General features: G+C 40.9%; 1 protein-coding gene and 1 pseudogene across 1 annotated transcript; one reads left to right on the top strand and one right to left on the bottom strand.

Moving 5' to 3' along the window:
• Window positions 1-8572: 8572 nt before the first annotated feature.
• On the bottom strand, window positions 8573-18260 carry LOC118122500 (H-2 class I histocompatibility antigen, Q9 alpha chain). Its single transcript, XM_047343585.1, is given in 8 exon segments — window positions 8573-8938; window positions 10135-10413; window positions 15949-15966; window positions 15969-16061; window positions 16064-16171; window positions 16174-16209; window positions 17985-17998; window positions 18142-18260. Coding segments are annotated over 8 exon segments (981 nt in total). The 3' UTR covers window positions 8573-8624.
• A 1500-nt stretch (window positions 18261-19760) lies between these two features.
• LOC124854892 lies at window positions 19761-23353 on the top strand (annotated as a pseudogene).
• Window positions 23354-23604: the final 251 nt, after the last annotated feature.

Genomic DNA, 23604 nt, shown 5'->3' with positions numbered 1-23604 from the left:
CACAGATTGGTCAAATCCCGACTGAAAGTCTTCATATATATTATTTTCCTGAGAAACTCACACAGCTGATTGGCTACAACTTTTCTAGGATTTCAGAGCTAGAAGGGAGATTATATAATGGTCTGTAATTGGCTAAAACCTCTGGGTCTAGGTGTTTTTTTGATAAGGGGTTTGATTACAGCTATTTTAAAGGACTGTGGTACATATCCCGATGATAATGACAGATTGATTGTGTTCAGTAAACGAACTATCAATTAGGGGCAGAATTTCTTTAAGTAATTTTGTAGGAATGGGATCTAAGATACAAGTTGTTGGTTTAGAACATGAGATTACTGTTGGGACCTGGTTTTTGGGAGACCAAAGCTCTGCCTATATGTGCAAGCCTGAAGCCGCATGTCCCTCCAGGACTCAGTCTCCCAGGGGCCATCAAAAGCCTGAAGCCGCATGTCCCTCCAGGACTCAGTCTCCCAGGGGCCATCAACATCACACAGAGGTGTGAAAACCCCCCCAGGGACACAGGTTTCAACTCCCATTGGTCACTCTGTGAGGTCACCGGGCCAATATAAGGCCAGGTCTTCCCCTCTTCTGCCCTCTTCCTACCATCCTTCCACAGGAGGGAAGTCTGTCGAGCCTCTTCTCCAGCTCACATCCTCTTTTTCCATCCAACTCTTCGAGAGGAGCACAAAGGTGCAGCTTCCAGGTCATCTCACTCAAGGAAACCTCTCATACTCCAAGCTCTACCAACCCTCCTAGCAGCGATGCGATGTCCTGCAGGAAAACTTCAACCAGCAACTGAGCCACACAGCTCAACAGAATTACTAAGGCAAGAGCCACAGACTGCAAGACGACAGAAAACTGCGAACTGCACAGCAACTTCCTTTTCCCTTTCCACGGACGGGTAACACAACTGGGCTTAAGGTTAATTATAATACTAGGCTAAGCAAGACTGTTTATTCGATTCGGTGTATGTTTATAAGTCTAATTTGTGGTGTTGGGGGATATTTTGTACAAGTTATTGAGAAAGTAATGTTAGTCTGTTATGCTCTGTACAGGTCTTTCTGCTGCATCCAATCTAGTAACTTTGTCTAATTGTGGTACACACACAGACACACGCATAACTCTTCACCTCATTATCTCTACAGGTCGTGAAACATTCCAATAGGTGGGGGAGGGTGTTATCTCTTGGCTGTAGCGCTACTTTGGAAGCAATAATAGACACACAGACACACACATATACTACATACACATCTTTGCTTAGTAATCACACTGTTAGTAATTGTGTTTTATACTTTATTATATTCATAATAAATGTTTTACTTTCACAAATGCTTTTATTAATGTTGCATATGAATTTTGCCAACCTCTACACTGTCAAGAACCCCATATCCTTCAACTTAGCTAACTATCTATATGGTAATTTTGGTTAGAGTTAATTTTAATTGTGAATCAGAGTTCCAAATTTGTAGTTAGTACTTTTATGAGACTTATTCAATAAATTGGCTATCTTTCCCCTTCCTTTGAAGGGTGGTGTTCCGAGGTAACTTTTTAATCAATTAAAGTTATTATTTAATATTAATAATAAAATATTAATATTTCATATTTTATTTTGATAACCAAATTTATTGAATGCTGAAAGGCACACCATTTTATGGTATCACGTTTGATGCATTATGGCACAACATTAGTTTGGTCAGCTGATCAAGGCTGATCAGAGAGAAGCTGTCTAAATAATTGGTAAGATTCTCAGCCGTTTCTGAGATTTCTGTTCTTGATAAGGTATTAGTGCCAATTGAGGGCAGGAGATGGTTGATTTGATTTCTAATAGTTAGAATTTTATCATTAAAGAAGGTCATAAAGATATTGCTATTTAGGGATCGAGGAATACTGGGTTCGGTGGAGGTGTGTGGGACTCTCAGTCAGCCTGGCTACAGAGCTGAAGAGAAACCTGGGGTTGTTTTTATTCTCTTCTATTAGTTTTGAGTAGTAGGCAGCTCTTGCTTTGTGAGCCTTTCTTATATGCTTTAAATACTCACTCTTCCAGTCTAGGAGATATTCAACACGGCTGCTGGAGGCCACTTCCTTTCTAGTTTTCTTGATACTTCTTTTAACTCATGTGTCTGGAATTATACCACGGAGCTAATTTACTATGTTTTATATGTTTCTTTTTTAGAGGCGCTGTTGAGTCTAATGTTAATCGTAATGACCTTACAGAGCTATCACGAGATGGTCAATCTCAGTGGAGCTCGGGTTTTTAATGAATTTGTTGTTTATATCAACGGATAACACGGGTTTAAATGTAATCGGAATTATTTCCTTAAATTTAGCTACAGCATCAGGTAGACATCTAGAAAATGGAGTTTTTATTAGTGGTATATATTCTGATAATGAAAAGTTGAAGGTTATTAAATTGTGGTCTGATAGAATTGGATTGCGCTGAGTACTGTTAGATGTTCAATTTTGACAATCGTATGATAATATGAAGGTCATGTGTGGTTACAACAATGAGTAGGTTGTGTACACTGACTGAACCAATTGAGTCTAGTATTGAAATAAATGGACTAGGTTTGATAAAACTCAGGGAATTCTGTTAAAAATTCCGTATGTTTCTCCCAGGAGCACGTGTGAACCACAGCAAATATGATTGGCTGTTGGTGTTTCGTTGATTGGTGGAAGACTAAGAACAAGACTTTCAAATGAGTTGTAGCTTAGTTTAGGTTTAGATGAATTGATAGACTGGAGTTAAAAATAGCAGCAACTCCACCTCCTCGGCTGAATTCTCTGGGAACGTAGAATTTATATGACTGGGGGTAGATTCATTTAGGGCTGACACATCTATCAGATGCAGCCAGGTCTCAGTGAGGGACAATAAATCTATTTTTGATCTGAGACTAGTTCATTAATCCAAAACAGCCTTTTGATGACAATGATCTAATGTTTAAAAGACCACATTTAAAAAGCTTTTGTTTCTGAGTTGTTGCAGAGGTTGTGTTAATTTGTATTAGATTTGTTTGTGGAATTCTCCTCTGTTATTGTTTGATTTAAACAATGTAACGGGACGGGGGACAGACACAGCCCTATGGGTTGTGGTTGTGTGACTGGTCCAGAGGGAGCGCAGAGAAGTGTGTAGCACTGCAGCTCTGCGTCCTGGTCCCACCTCTGGGTTGTCCTTTAATACACTGGGTAATATTCCTAGATAAGAGAGCTGTCTATCCCAAGTGGGAGGAACGTCTCTCCTAACAAGACCAGGTTTCCTCTCCAAAGAGTTTGCCAATTATCTACAAAGCCCGGAACCGTTTACAGGACAGCACCTGGACAGCCAGCGGCAAAAGACAACAAGCGGCTCAACATGTCATCACCTGTCGTTCGGGAGAGTAACTAGACAAATAGAATATCTATAACATTATACGAAATCCTGTCGGCTAGACCTCACTGTACGAATATTGTACAGGTTGTGGTTTCTTCAACTTCTCCTCCGGTGTGGTGGAGGGAAGATCGTAGTGGGGGGAGGAGGGTTGAAAGGGAGTGTGACGACTCCGTGAAGAACCAGCTCAGAAACTTCTGTCCCGCTGTTAGCTTCCGGTTAGCTTCTCTGGCACGGCAACACACCCACAAGTCACCGGAACAGGATATCCATGAAACCTTCAAAATAAAACCTCTGTTGACGAGCTGCGGTGTTAGGTCACAACGGTCATCAGAGAAATACCACTACCACTACCATTACTATTACTACCAATACTATTATTACGACGACTACTACTACTTACGACTACTATTTACCACTACTGCCAATACTAGCATTACTACTACTAATACTAATACTACGACTACTATTACCACTCACTGCTACTACTCAGCAATACTACCACTACCACTACCACTATTACTCACTACCACTAGCATTACTACTACTACCATGTCACTAGCATTACTCACTACCACCACTACCACTACCATTGTTACTACCACTACCAATGCTACTACTACAAACCACTCATCAATAAACTACCACAACGACTTCCACCAATTAACACCACTACTATTATTACTACTACTATGACTACTACTACTACTACTGCTACTGCTACTACTACTACTGTTACTACTACTACCACTAATACAACTACTACTACATCTACTATTACTACTAACAACATTAATAATTAGATCACCTGGATCATTACAGGAGGATTCAGAGAAATACATGCATAAAACAGGACGCAAAAGCATCTATCCTGATATGTTCTTACGCAAGTTGCTTATGACAATGCGACAATTATCAAGGCTAACGCCTTGCCATCTCTCAGTCTGAAGGAGTGTTCAACAAGTTGGACTGGAAAAGTGTTAGTCCAATTATTTACAGAGTCTGAGCAGGTGCCATTACCAGGGACTGCATTGATGGCTTCAGTTCCTTTGCAGATATCAGACAAACACCGTGTAGCAGGCATACAAATGAGATAATGAAATGTGTCGGCCTACGGGTCCCACAGCACATTACATCTAGTTGAGTCCAAGCAGCCTAAAAATGAATTCCTTCACAGTTCCAATGTCATCAGTTTCCGGGCAGATTTCAGTTTTCCCAGGGAAGAAGCAAAGCACCGTCTGATCTGAGTGAGTGTCAGCGAGAGATCAGTGGATTCGCTCAAGGTCTGATAATGAAAACACACTCAATCACAAAGTAGTTTTACACACGACTAAAAAAACTACTGTATAATAATAATAATGAGATTATTAAAGACAGCAGCAAATCAAACATGAGAATTTACTTCATAATAAACCACCACAATAAATTTTCCTTGTCATGTGTAAAATGTCTTTGCTCTGCCCTGTTGAGACTCACAGGTTTGACCAAATAGCTTTTTTCCTTGCTGCTCTTACATATACAGGTCAAATCCACATTAGTTTATTCTCTGGGACAATAATGAACATTTGAACTTTCACAGATGTGTTGAACTTTTCACACGTTGAATCACAAAGAGGCAGAAATCCCAGAGAACATCAGAGACTTTATTAAAACAGAAGTACAAAGGAATGAAACAGCAAAGCAGCTTAATTAACATTTATTGATAAAAACCCAACACAAGAAGAGAAGTTGGAGCCTCAACGCTCAGTTTCTACACTGTAAAAATGAAAACTTGAAATTGTGTTACTGCGATTTCTAAATATAATCAACAGAGAATATTTAATGGATTTGTATATTATTTGCTTCAACTAACTTTGCTAAGTTAAATTTGTAAAGTTGCTGAAGTTATGTTGGCAAAACACAAAAATGGCACGCTTTGTGATATGACACGCCTCATGTCTCATCAGGGGAAACGTGACCTAACGTCATAAAGGTGAGTGTTTAGGCTTGAATACAGGACAGAAATTTGGTTCTGCGGCTGTGGCTCAGGAGGTAGACCGGATCGCCCACCAACCAGAGGGGCACAGGTTCGATCCCAGCCATCTGTCCGCATGCCCAAGTGTCCATAAGCAAGACACAGAACGCTAAAACTACCCTGACAGCTTCGTGGACAATGTGTGATTGACGGTGACAGAAAAACATCAAGGAGTGAATGACTGAGTGAGTACTGTAAAGTGTCCGAGTGGTCAATGTAAGACGATATCAATGTATTCAAATGTTCATATGGAGAACACTACTGCTCAGGTGATCAACTCACGCCTGCATGTGAGAGTAAACTGCTTGAATCCTCTGAGCCTGACGAGCAGGGACACTGAACTCGCAGCTTTGAGAAATGAAGTTTTTAAACTTACGAAGATAAGTTCAGTAATTTTGTTGTTCGAACCTTTTCATTTTTGTGTAAATGTTAACAAGGCTAAAACAGAAAAGTCCCTTGTCCCTAAAACTAACAGGAAATATTAACATTTCATATGAGATACTTAAAACATCCCACAACCCTTTGATAATCTCCACTAAAAATGAACTTTAAAGGTTAAGAACACAGCAAAGCATGAATATAACCAAACAAACAAAAGTAACTCTGGATTAATTCATTTCTTGTTCAGGCCAAATTAGAAATAAAATAAAATCAGAATATTTAATCATTGGAAAACTAATTTTTGATTGATGCTCGTGTTGTGTGTCCGTGTGTGACAACAACTCATTATTGTGTGTAATTTATAAAGTTATTTTATCCATTAACATTGAATTGTATCACTTGTCCAAATCTCCCACCAGATTCAACACTGCACTTCCTTGGGCCCTTAACAACACACAGGTCAAGTGTGAAGCTGATAAAATGAACGGTTCTCGAGATACGTGAGTCACATAGCACAGATTTATGGAATCATGAGACAGATCATATTTCCGGGACCCTAAGATGTGGATGTGGGTGTCTATATATGTATATTTAAATATAAAACTGTAACTAAGATGTTCTATAAATTAACTGCTTGTGAACAGTGTTGTGATACTTTCATTGTTTTTTAAAATGTAATACTTCAATTCCAGGTAAAGAAAAAGTAATAATCCTCATTTGATTTACCAATATTTAAACAAACATTTAACAGAGGGAAGTTTGTTACTTATTTTTAACTAAAAGATCAAATTTAATCAACGCCACCATTTATTTTTCTATATTTGTCGCTTTTAAAAAAAATTGTATTATTTGTATTTCAATCAATATCTGACCTGGAATATCAGTTTATGATTTGAGTGATGAATAATCAATGAGTTCCCAGCGTAAGGGGGAGATCAGGTGACACTGCTTCGTCCATCAACCTGAAGAGAAAAAGAAATTAAAATGAAATGTTCAGTTCCACAAAGCCACGTATTTGATGTATTTACAGTATTGAGACCTAATATTTCCATCATTCTCTCAGTGAAATTAAAGTTTACTCAGAAAATATACTGATCTTAAATTGATAGTTTTCCTAAATATTGGGTTTATTAACATTTGAATTGTTGTGTCACTGCTGATATTTGAGTTTGAATTCAACATTTAATCTGTCCTATTAACGTGAAGGTTTCTGATCTGTGCCTTGCTCTCAAGAGATTTTTTTATTTCTAATTAAAACAGAGGTTTTACACATGATCACACATATGTTACTTTGGGTACTTAGTTTGAGGCAGTTTTGTTTAACAGATGAAGCAACTCACTGTGTTCAGGAGGAGCCTCACTTGGAGAATTAGAACCTCGCTCACCTGATTTCAGCGGCTCTAAGGCACCTGATCTTTTACAGCTGTGAGGTCAGAAACACATCGTTAGTCCATCCTCCTGAACAGACACTTTTATTACAAACAACTAACACTGCAGGGAAACCGTCCTGAAAACTCTCTTGGAGTACGAAATGAAACCCTATCTAATCTACAGAGGGTTTACTAGAGTCCTGCACTGGGTCAGGTTCCTGTGGGGAGCCTCATATCCACTGAAATAAAAATGGGCAGAAGTGAACATTTGTGCCAATTTTGAAGAAATTCCCCAGGCCTTCCTGAGATATCGTGATCACGAGATGGGGACGAACGGATGAACAGCTCTGAAAACATAACGCCTCCCTGACTGTCGCCGGTGTGGACCAGTACAAAGTGGACCAGTACAAAGTGGACTCAGTACAAAGTGGACCAAAGAGGTGTTGGGGGTGTTTTATAAAACTGGACATGTTCAGACTTTCAGCTGCTGTGCAACGGAGGATGTCCCCATAAAGCACATTAGTATAAAAGAAACAGAACAGAAATAGAAGTTTTACTTACCAGGTGAGGGACATTGGGCTGAAATAAGAAGAAAATACAAATGATTTCAGTTACAGTGAAAACACAAACTGAATTGTGTCATGTTTTTCTCGAGTGGCTATCCTCCTCAAACGATCGACAACATTCTGTCACTTCTGTTGTTTGTGTGCTGGACGCTGTGTGCAGAGCTTTTTATAAACAGTCTGTGGTGCAGAGGGAAGTTAGAAAACTTTGTGTGAACCCTGCAGCTCTTGGAAACAGATGTTGGTGTGTGAGGAGCTGAAGTTTGTTTCATGAGGTTTGATCTGAACGAAAGCATTAATTAGAAACAAAATCAAAACACCAGAGAACTATTGGACAAAGTTTGTGTTGGTCTCTACCTTTCCCTCCTGTACACGATGAGTCCAATGACAGCTGACGACAGCGAGAGCGAAGAGCTTGGTGAGCGATGATGATACAGGCGGTCACGCTTGATGGGCTTCTGTTGAGCGGACAAAAAACAAAGCATCACAACCTGAACAGATGAAGCAGGTTGGACGACAAGAATCTCCTGAACCACAATCCTGTCCTGAGACACAACAAACACACACAGACACTAAACGTGTGAGTTTGTCCTGCTGGTGTTTCTACTTTCAGTTTTCTTCTGTACATAATGACTGTATCTGTGCTTATTCACGCTGGTTTGTCTTAAACTTTACTCTGCAACTAAATCATTTCATGGACTCATCTTCTACAACAGAGCAGAGCAGTCTGTGTCTTAACAGTGACTATAATGTTCACATGTTGAAATCATAGACTAATGGAAATAAACACAGACGACACGTCTCCACTTGATAACACTGATCGAAATGTATTTATATACATTGATGAAAGAAAACTTCTCCTGCTACACATCAGCAAACATGACCTGCAGGACTGTTACTGTAGATGAAATGTGTGTCCCAGCGTCCTCACTGGTTCAAGTCTCACCTCTGTTGGACTCGACGGAGTCTTTGTCCAGTTTGGTGACGATGTCCTCCTTCACACCAGAGATCTGGAACACACAGTCGTACCTCCTCCAGTCTTCAGGGGAGATGGATGAAACCTTCAGGTCAGCGCTCATCTGGAAGGTCCCGTCATGGTTGGGGAGGACCTCTCCGAGGTCCACGTCCTCATGAAGCTCCTCCCCGTCTTTCCTCCAGAACAACATGACGCTGTCGGGGAAGAAACCTGTAGCGTGGCAGCTGACTGGAGAGGAGGGAGACTTCTGGAGGAGAGAAATCCTGGGAAGCTCTGGGGAGGATAAAGAAAGACAGTTTATGGGTTATTATAATGTATTGCACACTAATAACATCATTCCTGTTTGATTCCATTTATGTTGCATTAGTCATGTGTGTTAATATACGAGACAAGTGAACAAACTGTGAGATGTGAGTGAGAGACAGAGGCTGAAGTGATGCAAAGACACCGGGGTGGACGATATGACGTAAAAGTAATATCACAGTATTTATTGACAGGTTTTATATCACAATATGTATTAAGTAAACTTCCTGTAGTGGACAGGTCCTGATCACTTCTGATTAATGTTGGTATTTTTTGTTAAAGTGCAAAGTGAGTGAGTGAGGAGGGAGGACACTCCGGCTACTTTGTGCGGCTACCGTGACCTTGACCTTTTGACCTTTGTCCACCAAAATGTTTTCAGTTCATTTGTGAGTCAAAGTGAATGTTTGCACCAAATTTGAAGAAATTCCCTCAAGACATTCTGGAGATATCGCGTTCAGAGCAAAGGGACGGACGAGCTGAGAGCTTGATGCCTGTGACCACTAGGTGTCTCCAGAGAGGAGGCATGAAAAGAGCTGAGAGAGAGAGGAGGGAGGAGAAGGAGAGGGAGAGAGAGAGAGAGAGAGGAGGGAGGAGAAGGAGAAGGAGAGGGAGAGAGAGAGAGAGAGGAGGAGGAGAAGGAGAGGAGAGGGAGAGAGAGAGAGAGAGAGAGAGAGAGAGGGAGACAGAGAGAGAGAGGAGAGGAGGAGAGGGAGAGAGAGAGGAGGAGGAGAAGGAGAGGGAGAGAGAGAGAGAGAGAGGAGAAGGAGGAGGAGGAGGAGAAGGAGAGGGAGAGAGAGAGAGAGGAGGAGGAGAAGGAGAAGGAGGAGGAGGAGAGAGAGAGAGAGAGAGAGAGAGAGAGAGGAAGGAGAAGGAGGAGGAGGAGAGAGAGAGGAGAGAGAGAGAGAGAGAGAGAGAGAGAAGGAGAAGGAGGGAGGAGGAGAGAGAGAGAGAGAGAGAGAGAGAGAGAGAGAGAGAGACAGAGAGACAGAGAGACAGAGAGAGAGAGAGGAGGAGGAGAAGGAGAGGGAGACAGAGAGAGGAGGAGGAGGAGAGAGAGAGAGGAGGAGGAGAAGGAGAGGGAGACAGAGCTTCTGTGTATTTCTCTCGTTCGCTGCCACAGAGGAAGAAAGAGGAACATTAAGTTGATGGAGGTTCTGTGATGTCACCTGTTCTCAGCAGAGAGCTCCTCCCCTGCTCCAGGTACTTCTTCAGCCAGAAAGGACACTCCTGGAGGAGGTAGTTCTTATTCTGAGCGAGTAGAGCTTTATTCTGATCCCACTTCAGTTTGGTGATGACACTCTGTGATGTTGGAGCGATCCACGTCTCTGTCTCCATGTCCCATGATATGAAGTCTTCTCCATCATAACCATGCTGCTCATAACCTTTAACTTCTCCAGTCTCATCGTCCCATTCACATCCAGACATGTACTGGGCAATGTGAACACCTGAGAGAGAGACAGAGATCTGAGCTGTTATCACACACACAGACACACACAGAGAGACACACACAGACACACACACACACACACACACACACGCACACACACACACACAAACACACTCACACACACTCTCTCACACACACAAACACACACTCACACACACACACACACACACACACACACACACACTCTCTCACACACACACTCTCTCTCACACACAATTCACACACACACACACACACACACAGAGAGACACACACACACACAGAGAGACACACACACACACACACAAACACACACACATACTCACATACACACACACAACACACATTCACACACAAACTCACAAAAACACACACACTTACACACACACTCACACACACACTCTCTCTCACACACAACTCACGCACACAGACACAAACTCACACACACACACACACACACACACACACACACAACACACACATACTCACATACACACACACAAACACACATTCACACACAAACTCCCAAACAGACACACACTTACACACACACAAACACACACATTCTCATATAAACACACACACACACACTCTCTCTCACACACACAAACACACTCACACACAGACACACACTCACACACACACACGCACACAGACACACACTCTCTGAAGATCAAGGAAAACGTTGAAAAGCCCAAAGAGATACAAGCTGTTCCTGGATCAGCCCCTGATCTGCTCCTGAGTTTCATGAGTTCTTCTCTGACCCACAACACATCCTTCCACAGAGTTTACTGATAACAACTAATTCACAGTTGTTGATCTTTATTATTTTCTGCTGATCAGGTCAGAAGTTAAATGTCTTTTTCAGCTCTACAGTATCTAAATGTCTTCTGGCTTTGACTCTGTGTTTGGGTGAATCTGATCTAAGGTGTAATTCTCTGCTGTGTTTATTACTTTGTGGACACACTGTGGTCAGCACAGGGACGTTCACCTGTTGCTCTGCTGTTTATTTCATATATTTAAGGTTCAAACTTATCATTCTTGTTGATTATGTATTTTATAAATTAATCAATTACAAGTTTAAACTGAAGAAAATATCAGAAAGTAATGAAAATGTCTGTGACTGTTTTTAATTCATCAGAAAAATAGAAGCAACAAACTCTAATATTTAAGAAACATCACAAAACATTTGAGATTTTTACTTGATAAAAAAAATTCTGATCATTTAAAAATCTATTGATCACAAGTTTGATTAATTAGTAAATATTTTGGATCAAATCTAATTAATGAAAATGTTTGTGTGTGTGTGTGTGTGTGTTTAAATGTGATGTGTGTGTGTGTGTGTGTGTTTAAATGTGTGTGTGTGTGTGTGTGTGTTTAAATGTGTGAGTGTGTGTGTGTGTGTGTGTTTAAATGTGTGTGTGTGTGTGTTAAATGGGTGAGTGTGTGTGTTTAAATGTGTGAGTGTGATTGTGTGTGTGTTTAAATGTGTGAGTGTGTGTGTGTGTGTGTGTTTAAATGTGTGATTGTGTGTGTGTGTGTGTATATCATTGTATGTGTGTTTATGTGTGTGAGTGAGATTGTATGTGTATGTTTGAGTGTGTGTGTTTGTGAGTGTGAGAGTGTGTGTCTGAATGTGTGTTTTTTTGTTTGTGTGTGAATATGATTGTGTGTGAGTGTGTTAATGTGTATGTGTGATTGTGTGTGTGAATGTGTGTGTGTGTGTGTGTGTTTCATACGTTTATGTGTGTGTGGGTGTGATTTTGTGTAAATGTGATTGTGTGTGTGTTTATGTGTGTGTGTGTGATTGTGTGTGCGTGTTTGTGTGAGTGTGCGTGTGATTGTGTGTGCATGTTTATGTGTGTGAGTGTGATTGTATACGTCTGAATGTGAGTGTGTGTGCACGTTTGTGTGAGTGCGATTTTGTGTGTGCGTGATTGTGTGCATGTTTGTGATTGTGTGTGCATGTTTTGATGTGTTAGCGTAATTGTGTCTGTGAGAGAGAGTGTGTGTATGTTTTGGTGTGTGTGTGTCTGTGTGTGCTTATGTTTGTGAGTGTGATTGTGTTTGTGTGTGTGAGTGTGATTGTGTGTGTGTGATTGTGTGCGTGTGTGTGTTAATGTGCAAGGGTGATTGTGTGTGTGCGTTTGTGTGAGTGTGTGCGTGTTTAAATGTGTGAGTGTGTGTTTAAATGTGTGATTGTGTGTGTGTGTGTGTATATCATTGTATGTGTGTTTATGTGTGTGAGTGAGATTGTATATGTATGTTTGAGTGTGTGTGTTTGTGAGTGTGAATGTGTGTCTGAATGTGTGTTTTTTTGTTTGTGTGTGTGAATATGATTGTGTGTGAGTGTGTTAATGTGTATGTGTGATTGTGTGTGTGAATGTGTGTGTGTGTGTGTTTGCGTACGTTTATGTGTGTGGGTGTGATTTTGTGTAAATGTGATTGTGTGTGCGTGTTTGTGTGAGTGTGCGTGTGATTGTGTGTGCGTGTTTGTGTGAGTGTGCGTGTGATTGTGTGTGCATGTTTATGTGTGTGAATGTGATTGTGTGTGCACATTTGTGTGAGTGCGATTTTGTGTGTGCGTGATTGTGTGCATGTTTGTGATTGTGTGTGCATGTTTTGATGCAAGTTAGCGTAATTGTGTTCAGAGAGAGAGGTGTGGTTGTTTTGGTGTGTGTGTGTGCTTATGTTTGTGAGTGTGATTGCCTTTGTTTGAGTGTGTTGTGCGTGTGTGTTTAAATAAGCAAGTGTGATTGTGTGTGTGTGTGATGTTTATGTGTGTGAGTGTGATTGTGTTTATGTGTGTGAGTGTGATTGTGTGTGTGTGTGTGTTAATGTGCAAGGGTGATTGTGTGTGTGTGTGTGATTGTGTGTGTGCGTTTGTGTGAGTGTGTGCGTGCTTATGTGTGTGTGAGTGTGACTGTGTGTGCGCGTTGTGTGTGTATTGTTTTGGTGTGAGTGTGATTGTGTGTTATTTTGTGCGTGTTTGTGATTGTGTGTGTATGTTTTCATGTGTGTGCCATTTTGTGTGTGCGTGATTGTGTGCATGTTTGTGATTGTGTGTGCATGTTTTGATGTGTTAGCGTAATTGTGTCTGTGAGAGAGAGTGTGTGTATGTTTTGATGTGTGTGTGTGTGTGTCTGTTTGTTTGTGTGTGCTTATGTTTGTGAGTGTGATTGCCTTTGTTTGTGTGTGCGTGTGTGTTTTAATAACCAAGGGTGATTGTGTGTGTGTGTTTATGAGTTTATGTGTGTGAGTGTGATTGTGTGTGTGCGTTTGTGTGAGTGTGTGTTAATGTGCAAGGGTGATTGTGTGTGTGTGTGATTGTGTGTGTGCGTTTGTGTGAGTGTGTGCGTGTTTATGTGTGTGAGTGTGACTGTGTGTGTCAGAGTGTGCTGTGTGATTGTGTGTGCATGTTTTGGTGTGTGAGTGTGATTGTGTGTTATTTTGTGCGTGCTTGTGATTGTGTGTGTATGTTTATGTGTGTGTGCTATTTTGTGTGTGCGTGATTGTGTGCATGTTTCAGATTGTGTGTGCATGTTTTGGATGTGTTAGCGTAATTGTGTCTGGTGAGAGAGTGTGTGCATGTTTTGGTGTGTGTGTGTGTGTGTGTCTGTTTGTTTGTGTGTGTATGCGTTTCAGAGTGTGATTGCCTTTTGTTTGAGGGAAAGTGGTGTGTTTTAATAAGCAAGGGTGATTGTGTGTGTGTGTTTATGTGTGTGGGAGTGTGATTGTGTGTGTGATTGTGTGCGTGTGTGTTAATGTGCAAGTGGGTGATTGTGTGTGTGCGTTTGTGTGAGGTGTGCGTTGTTTATGTGTGTGAGTGTGACTGTGTGTGCGCGCTTGTGTGAGTGTGTATTGCCGGTGTGTGAGTGTGATTGTGTGTGTATGTGTGTGTGTGTGTTGTGTGAGTGTGCATGTGTGTGAATGTGTGCATGTGTTTATGTGTGTGAGTGAGATTGTATATGTGTGTGTGTGTGTGTAAAGGTGAGTGTGTGTGTTTCTAGAGTCAGGAGAGTGTGTGTGTCTGAATGTGTGTTTTTGTGTTTGTGTGTGTGAACATGATTGTGTGGAGTGTGTTAATGTAAGTGTGATTGTGTGTGTGAATGTGTTTGTGTACGTTTATGTGTGTGTGGGTGTGATTGTGTGTAAGTGTGATTGTGTGTGCATGTTTTGGTGTGTGAGTGTGATTGTGTGTTATTTTGTGCGTGCTTGTGATTGTGTGTGTGTATGTTTATGTGCGTATATTTGTGTGTGCGTGATTGTGTGCATGTTTGTGATTGTGTGTGCATGTTTTGATGTGTTAGCGTAATTGTGTCTTAGAGAGTGTGTGTATGTTTTGGTGTGTGTGTGTGTGTCTGTTTGTTTGTGTGTGCTTATGTTTGTGAGTGTGATTGCCTTTGTTTGAGTGTGCGTGTGTGTTTTAATGCGTTATGATTGTGTGTGTGTTTATGTGTGAGTGTGATTGTGTGTGTGTGATTGTGTGCGTGTGTGTGTTAATGTGCAAGGGTGATTGTGTGTGTGTGCGTTTGTGTGAGTGTGTGTGTGTTTATGTGTGTGAGTGTGACTGTGTGTTATGCTTGTGTGAGTGTGCATGTTTTTGGTGTGTGAGTGATTGTGTGTGTGCATGTGTGTGTGTGTGTTGTGTGAGTGTGTGCATGTGTGTGTGTGTGTGAATGTGTGCATGTGTTTATGTGTGTGAGTGAGATTGTATATTTGTGTGTGTGTGTGTGTAAAGGTGTGAGTGTGTGTGTTTGTGAGCGTGTGAGAGTGTGTGTCTGAATGTGTGTTTTTGTGTTTGTGTGTGTGAATATGATTGTGTGTGAGTGTGTTAATGTGTAAGTGTGATTGTGTGTGTGAATGTGTTTGTGTACGTTTATGTGTGTGTGGGTGTGATTGTGTGTGTGGGTGTGATTGTGTGTGCGCGTTTGTGTGAGTGTAAGTGTGATTGTGTGTGCATGTTTTGGTGTGTGAGTGTGATTGTGTGTTATTTTGTGCGTGCTTGTGATTGTGTGTGTATGTTTATGTGTGTGCGATTTTGTGTGTGCGTGATTGTGTGCATGTTTGTGATTGTGTGTGCATGTTTTGATGTGTTAGCGTAATTGTGTCTGTGAGAGAGAGTAGTGGATGTTTTGGTGTGTGTGTGTGTGTGTCTGTTTGTTTGTGTGTGCTTATGTTTGTGAGTGTGATTGCCTTTGTTTGAGTGTGCGTGTGTGTTTTAATAAGCAAGGGTGATTGTGTGTGTGTGTGTTTATGTGTGTGAGTGTGATTGTGTGCGTGTGTGTGTTAATGTGCAAGGGTGATTGTGTGTGTGCGTTTGTGTGAGTGTGTGCGTGTTTATGTGTGTGAGTGTGAGTGTGAGATTGTGTGTGTGCGTTTGTTTGAGTGTGTGCGTGTTTATGTGTGTGAGTGTGACTGTGTGTGTATGTGTGTGTGTGTGTTTATGTGTGCGAGTGTAAGTGTGTGCATGTGTGAGAGTGTGAGAGTGTGAGAGAGAGTGTGTGTATGTGTGTGTGTTGTGTTATTATTAGAGAGTGAAATGTAAACAAACCTCCAGTTTGGCTGGAAGCTGCCTTGCTGTTTCATGCTGACTTTGTACCACTGCTGAAACTCAAATACCCTGAGTCTCACTCTCCCAGTACTTTGCATCATTTTGCGTTTTAACATCCAGTCCTGTTTGGGTTCTGCTTTTCTCTGTGTTGGGTTGTCATAGTGAATCATCTGAACGTCATCAACCAAACCAACAGCCACAAACCTGGGAAAGTTTGGACTTGAGAGGACGCAGTGTTGAAATACTTCAGAGAGTGAATCTCTGCAAGAAAAAGTTCGGGTCATGACTTTAGTTTTCAGATCTGCCTTATAAATCACTGAGAGTCAAGAAGACATGAAGCACATTCAAGACAACTTCAGCTGTTGTGAGGTAAACAAACACAAAACACATTCATAGATAAACGCCTGCTCCAGAGTCCAGACTTCTTACTTTGAATATTCTGCTACTGCCTTCAAAATGGATTCAATCTAACGACTAAATGTTTAATAATAGAAATCATATTTTTCTACTGTAGAGTATTTAATGTGAAGTGAAACTACTTCAATTTCCAGGTTAGTCGATGAGACTTTTATTCTAAAGTCCTTAAATAGTTGGTTTCTCTCTCTTATATATCAATATATATTAATCCATATATACACATATACATTTATACTGACTCAGTTAACAAAACAAAGCGGACATTGTTACAGAAGGGCTTTGACTATTTTTTAAATGTATAGACTCGGTAGAAATATTTGACAACAATAATAACACGACAACATGTTCATTAGGTTGTCAACAACATTTGATTCAGATCCATCGACGAAGATAATTCATCTGTACGCTTGGCTCTGATTCCTAAGGATGTCAAAGTCAAATACTTATGACAAAGACATGTAATTGAGACTTGATGTTTAAATGTTGAACATAAGTTTCATTATAAATAACTATAAATCTGATAATGCTATTCCAAACAGAACTTGAATTAAGAAATAAAATGTCTGTTTTTAAAGAAGATGTGATAAATGCACTTATTCTTTGTTTATTGTGTAAAAATACACTTGGTGCATGTGAGCAAACATAAAGGCTGATACCTTCATATCTGTGACAGACTCACATCAAGCAGTCCGGCTTCAGTGCAGATGTTATCACATTAGAAAGTATGAACAGACATCTGTCATGTATTCATCATGGAGGCAGCCTCGCCCTGATTCTCTGTCTCCCTGCTTCTTTTTCACTGGACATCATTTACATCAGAGATGAATTTGTGTTTTGTGTTAGTAACAATGTGTTGATTGTATTGGAGGAGGAGGTCACATTGATAACAGATCATTAATTAGTAATATCTCATGTCAGTGATGTTACTCACGGTCTTTATCAGACTAAACATGCCGAACATTGTACCAACAAAGAGGAAGCTGTTTGTCCTCAGCAGCTTCCCGTTACTATGGAAAACAGCGCTATCTACTGACTACAATAACAAACTGAAACCCGAGTCGTCGCCTTATTTGTCAGTTTTCTCACAGCTTAGATGAATAACTGAGGTGTTTGGAGCTGCTGGAGATGAATCATAAATAACTAAAAATGATAATTTAAAATATATATATTTACATCAATAACAGTCTTGATTCATATCAACAGACTGGAACCTGTTATTTCTTCACAACTTTTTTATAAACCAACATGAAAACATGAGACGTCATGAATAAATAAGTCTGAAACAATAAAGTCTCATAAGTAATGTGCACAAGACAAGATTCCTGTTTCATCGCTGAGTTTAAACGTGGCTTCGTTTTTCACTGTTTCGATTCATCGGAGTCTGTTGGACTCTTTCGCTTCAGAATCGTTTGCAGTCATTTCGTCCAGAACCAGCTCGGACCGTGTCGATCTTAATGGTTCTGACCAGGAGATGAAGTCATAATCGGTCAGATCCGTGTGAAAAAAAGTCCCTGTTCAGTTGATCTTTTCAGAAATAGAATATAATCTTTTCCTTCTCACATGAGATCGATGACATTCACTCAACATGAACTTTTAAATCATGTCTTTTAAAACGTTACTAAACTTCTCAAATCTGCAACGAAGGAACCAAACATCGTTGCTTACAATAGACCAAATCATTTTAGTGTCTTTAGAAACATGGAGCATTTTTACTTTCTCTACTTCAAATCGACCAAACACAATCAACAAAAAGCAGAAACGTGGACTTTAACTCACGTGCCGTCGCGCTGTGTGCTCCTGCCAGAGAAGCAGGATAAAGGTGCGAACATGGTGAGCGCGGTGGTGTATTCCTCTTTGCTGGGCTGAAGGTAGATGAGCTCTTTCTCCACAGACATTTGACTGAGTGAGACAAGACGAAACCAGGGAGACGAGGACAACCAGGGGCGGGGAGTCCTGAGCCAATGGGAATTTAGGATCAGCCTGTACGTCACTTAAAACTGGGTGAAATCAGCCACTGGGAGGTTGTAGAAGGAAAAGTGAAAGTAACGAACTGCGTAGTGTTATAACTTCACACCCTGTAGAGTCGAATAATATATGTTTAAGATCATTTATACGTAGTGCAACACATTTATAAGATAATGTGTTTATTGTATTATTGTATTTGTAGGATATTGTACTTGTAGGATAATGTACTAGTCAGATATTGTACTTGTATGATAATGTATTTGTAGGATATTGTACTTGTATGATAATGTATTAGTCAGATATTGTACTTGTATGATAATGTATTTGTAGGATATTGTACTTGTATGATAATGTATTTGTAGGATATTGTACTTGTAGGATAATGTACTTGTATGATAATGTACTTGTATGATAATGTATTTGTAGGATATTGTACTTGTATGATAATGTATTTGTAGGATGTTGTACAAGTAGGATATTGTACTTGTATGATAATGTATTTGTAGGATATTGTACTTGTATGATAATGTACTTGTAGGATAATGTATTAGTCAGATATTGTACTTGTATGATAATGTATTTGTAGGATAATGTACTTGTATATAATGTATTCGTAGGATATTGTACTTGTAGGATATTGTACTTGTATGATAATGTATTAGTAGGATATTGTACTTGTAGGATAATATATTTTTAAGATCATTTATAATAGTGCAACACATTTGTAAGATAATCTGTTTATAGGATTATTGTATTTAGGATCATGTATTTGTACCCAGTGCAGCTTGCCCACATCTTTCTACACACATTTATTTTTCCAGATTCATACGAGGTCACCATGACCTTTACTTTGACTCTGAAAATCGAACCAGTTCATCTCGTTGAAGAAATTCCCTCCAGAGGTCATCAGAGGTCACATTCAAGAGGCCAAAAACATATTTTGTGAGTCCAGGTGAACTTCACCTTTGACCTTGACCACCAAAACTAATCATCTTGCTCCAGAATCCAAATTTGTACCAAATTTTAAGAAATCCCTCAAGGAATCCCAGATCTATCTCAAAGTCATGAGTATGGGACGGACGGACAGACAACCTGAAAACAAGCCCCCACAGAGGCAAACAACTAACTAACACAGATGAGCCCCATTGTTAAGACAGACAATATAATAACACAAGATAGTGAACGTGGAAGCCATATTTTTTACGCCTGTTTCACCACAAGATAAATAATAAACCAGCAGAAACTGAACACAAGCATCAGATCAGACTCAGTTCTGTTGTGTTGTTGAAAACTGCTCAGACGAGAGAAATTTGACTCTTCTGTTGATGTTTGAACAGCTGATGTCGTGTTTCATTTCTGTTTCACTTCCTCGACTTTCTGTCCACCAAGCACTTTGTAAAATGCCGCATCATTCGTGTTCCACTGAATCGATGTTTGACAATCGAGGCTTGCCGACGAAGGCCATCCCACACTCGACCACAAGGAGTTCACCGAGACAGTTAAACAAATATACTGGGTGAGGTAGTGATGTCCACTCATTGAGAACCTGGCTCTTGTCCCATTTTTGAAGTGTCCCAACACACACCTGAGGGGTCGTGCAGGATGAAAGAACAATCAAGTTCTCCTGCTCATTCTAAATGTTTTCTTCTCCAATCATTTCTTTTAGAGGAACATTGGATCATTACACCAGATTATTTCCTGAACAGTTGTTTAAGGGAAATAATGTAAGTTTGTAAGAGTAGACGACTAATCTAAGTGGCTCAAACCAGACTTGATGTGTTGTTTTATATATACAGTATATTATATGATATTTTGTTTTGGATAAGGTTTTACTGAAGGTTTAGTTTGAAAGGTAGGACTGAAGGTTTTGAGTAAGTCTCCAGAAAATCAACAAGTCCATAATGCCCTCTGAAATCCTGGAGGAGGACAGCGTTTTATATGTGTGTGTCTGTGTGCATGGCAGATCTCTTGTTCAGTTCTCACAGTGCCACAAAGGCCCCCACCAGGCACAAACAGCACATCCCTGTTTCTGGTAAACCCCATGACTGTTTGCTTTCTTGGTTATATGACGGCTGAGTCTTGATGTTTGATCTGAGGGCGGGATCACACTGATGGTTTCATTTGCCCTTTCAGGACACTGAGGCCGGTCCCCTCCCTGTTTGTCCAAATTCTCTCTGGTGTCCAACAGAATACTTCCTGCACACAAACACAATCAAAGGTAAACAGTGATCAAACTTTGTCATGTAACACACACAAACACACACACACACACACACACACACACACACACACACACACACACACACACACACACACACACACACACACACACACACACACACACGTGACATTCACTTAAAAATGACAAGACACTGCATCGTATAAAGGAAAATATGTGATGCAATAATCTCATACAGAATATTTGCATGTTAAAAAGTATATGTAAAAATGCTAAGCTGTGAACTTTTGATGCAGCAATGGTGACTCATCACAACCCAGATAAAACCAAAAGCTTTATTCAAGACCAACTCGTGTTTGTGTTTCTGTCCTTGTGTGACCTCTGTCCAGATTCTCCTCCGGAAACCGGCAGAGAATTAATAATAATAATGACAATATTGTTTTTAAAGGGCGACACAAAGAAAACCTAAATACACATTTATTAGTAGCAATTAAGTAATTTATACATAAATCTGCATTTAGGTTAATTAATGAATCTAATCCATTTAGAACAAACAGACAGTTTCAGCTTTCTATTGTAATACAGTAAAACGTGTGTGTGTGGAGTCATATATATGAGCCGAATTTAGCATAAAGACACAGTTACTTGTCAAATATCTTATTTAATGATGGCCCATGTGAGATCACTTTAAACTTTTAGTATATTTCGAATGGAGTTTGGTTTGCAGCGTGCAGTGACGTTGTGTACCCCGGGGCCCTCTCGTGGTGGAAAATGTTATTACACCAAGCTAGAAAACGAAAGTGCAGAGTGAACAAAAAAACTACTACTACTACTACTACTAATAATAATAATAATAATAATAATATTGTTGTTGTTGTTACCTGGAGTTAATCAGAGTTTTACTGTAATTTTTAACAAATATATTTTAATATTTTCCCAGAAGACATTATGTATAATTCATTTTCATTTTTCATTTCCTATGACACTGAAACTGCAACAGACTTATTAGTGAATGTAACTATAGCAGGTTCTGTGTTTCACTGGTAAATACAGGGGGACTGATGGAGAGTTCCCCCACCACTGATTACACAATAATACTGGCTATAATATCAGCATTAGGTAATCTTGTTAAACTCATGTTTAACACTTTATTTATATTATTTCAAGTCATTTTCTTGTTAAATTACCCAAGCCTTGGCAGCAGCAGCAGCAGGTGTCCGGCGGTGGAGTGCTGGTTAGTACAGGACCATGTGGTCGAGGAGGAGCGATGAGGAGCTACTTGTCCTGTTATATCAGGACAGACGAAACAGCCGAGATGCAGCGCAGAACAGATTCTCCGACATCAACCTGACAGAGTCTTCTTTATCACAGGTGAGCTTCAGAATGAGACTGACGGGACCTTGCTGTCATGCCTGTCCTCCGATATCTACTACGCAGCCCTGGCTCCAAATGCACAAGATGGCAGCTGTCAGATTCAGGATGTTTTGGCTTCATTTCTGGACCTTTGGAGAAAGTGGAGAAGCGCTTGGTCTGCCTTCAACTACAGTCCATGGTTACATGTTAACTTTCTGACTCTGTCCTCAGACCCTGCCACGCTCTGCCACCAGTCCTCGCCTCCCACCAGCCTGCTGCAGAAGGCCCAGTGAGATCAGCCCCTTCCTGCATCAGCCCTCCACACTAAAATGGGTTGCTCCACCTACAGTCACTGGCTTCAGCCTGTGTACCTGCAAGCTGATTGGTTCTCGCCGCGCCATCAGCTCAACAAACAGCTGGTCATTTCCAGCATCATGCGGGCTCCCACGGCAACCAAAGAGCCAAATGGTAACACTGAGGAACATGTTTATCATACCTGAGCTCGTATGTGGTAGTTTGAATCTCTCTCCTCACTTCTGTCTGTTTCCCTCAGTGATCCTCAGTGTCAGCAGTAAAACTGCCTCCAGTGCAGGCCCGGCCCGGGAAGCCAGTGCTGCTGGGACTGTGGTTTCTGGGTCAATCCTTCCTCGCCTCTGTCCGGGAGCGGGCTTCGCCGCCGAGTGGCGTTACCAGTTCAGAGGCAAAGGACGACTGGTTCTGGCTACGACGGGAAGACAGACCGTGGCTGACACCCAGAGGAAGGGGCCACACTGGACTTTGAGGGTTTGCACCAGAAAGGAAATGCATCCCTGATCCTGCAGGAGACGAAAGTGCTGGCTACTCCGGGACGTATATTTGCACTGCACTGGGCCAGATCTTCAGGCTCAGGTGGTATGTGGAGCTTGAGATTGTAGGTGAGGAAAAGATTATGTTCTCACCCCTGTTGTTTGTTATTTGGTTTTTATTTATTTTTGTAAACAAGATCGCACAAAAACAACGGAACAGATTTTCAGTAATGGTGGAAGGATGTGGCTTGGAGTCCGGAATCATCTCTGTCCACTCGAACATTTTGGCTTTCAATCAGTATTAATCTCCGTCTATACCATATGCATGAAACCCCTTGCACGCTGGGTGCCTGGAAATTGTCCCAGATTACCAGCATTCGCCAAACCACACTGAAATACACAAGTTATAGAATAAGCACCAGCTCTGTAATAAACGTGATATCATTGGGAACAAGAGTAAAATGATTAACTTTCTTTTGTTTTCAGAACCTCCATCCCTCTCCATCCACCCCTCCCCTCTGCCCCTCGCCCCGGACAGACTCTTGGCTGTCCAGTGTGAAGCGGTCTGCTCGCCCCGCTTCCTGAGCGAGCTGGGAGTTTGGGCAGATGGGAAGTCCAGACCTCTGGAATCAGCCAGCGTAACGGGCCACAGGTGGCGGATGGCACCTACGGCCAGAGTGTTCAGCTGAGTCGCCGACACTCCTAACCTGGGCACGGGGCCTGTGTGGCCTTCACCACCCTGGAGGCACACGACCGGCCAGCACGTCCCTCAGTGTCATCGGTAATGTGGAAGAATTTGGTTTTGTTCATATAAGATACGGGTAAAGTATGAAATAAAGCAAGAGTCAAAGTACGTTGAGGTAAAACTGATGTTCACCCTTTTCATAACTTGAGAGAAATAGCTTTTATCGGGATACGTCGCTTTAACTCGCTTGCTACATGTGACAGTGAAATGTT

Source organism: Hippoglossus stenolepis, chromosome 15, assembly GCF_022539355.2.
Source record: "Hippoglossus stenolepis isolate QCI-W04-F060 chromosome 15, HSTE1.2, whole genome shotgun sequence".
NCBI classification, from domain to species: Eukaryota; Metazoa; Chordata; class Actinopteri; order Pleuronectiformes; family Pleuronectidae; genus Hippoglossus; species Hippoglossus stenolepis.
Note: the sequence above shows the minus strand (reverse complement) of the source record. Positions and strands in the feature narration are given on the sequence as shown.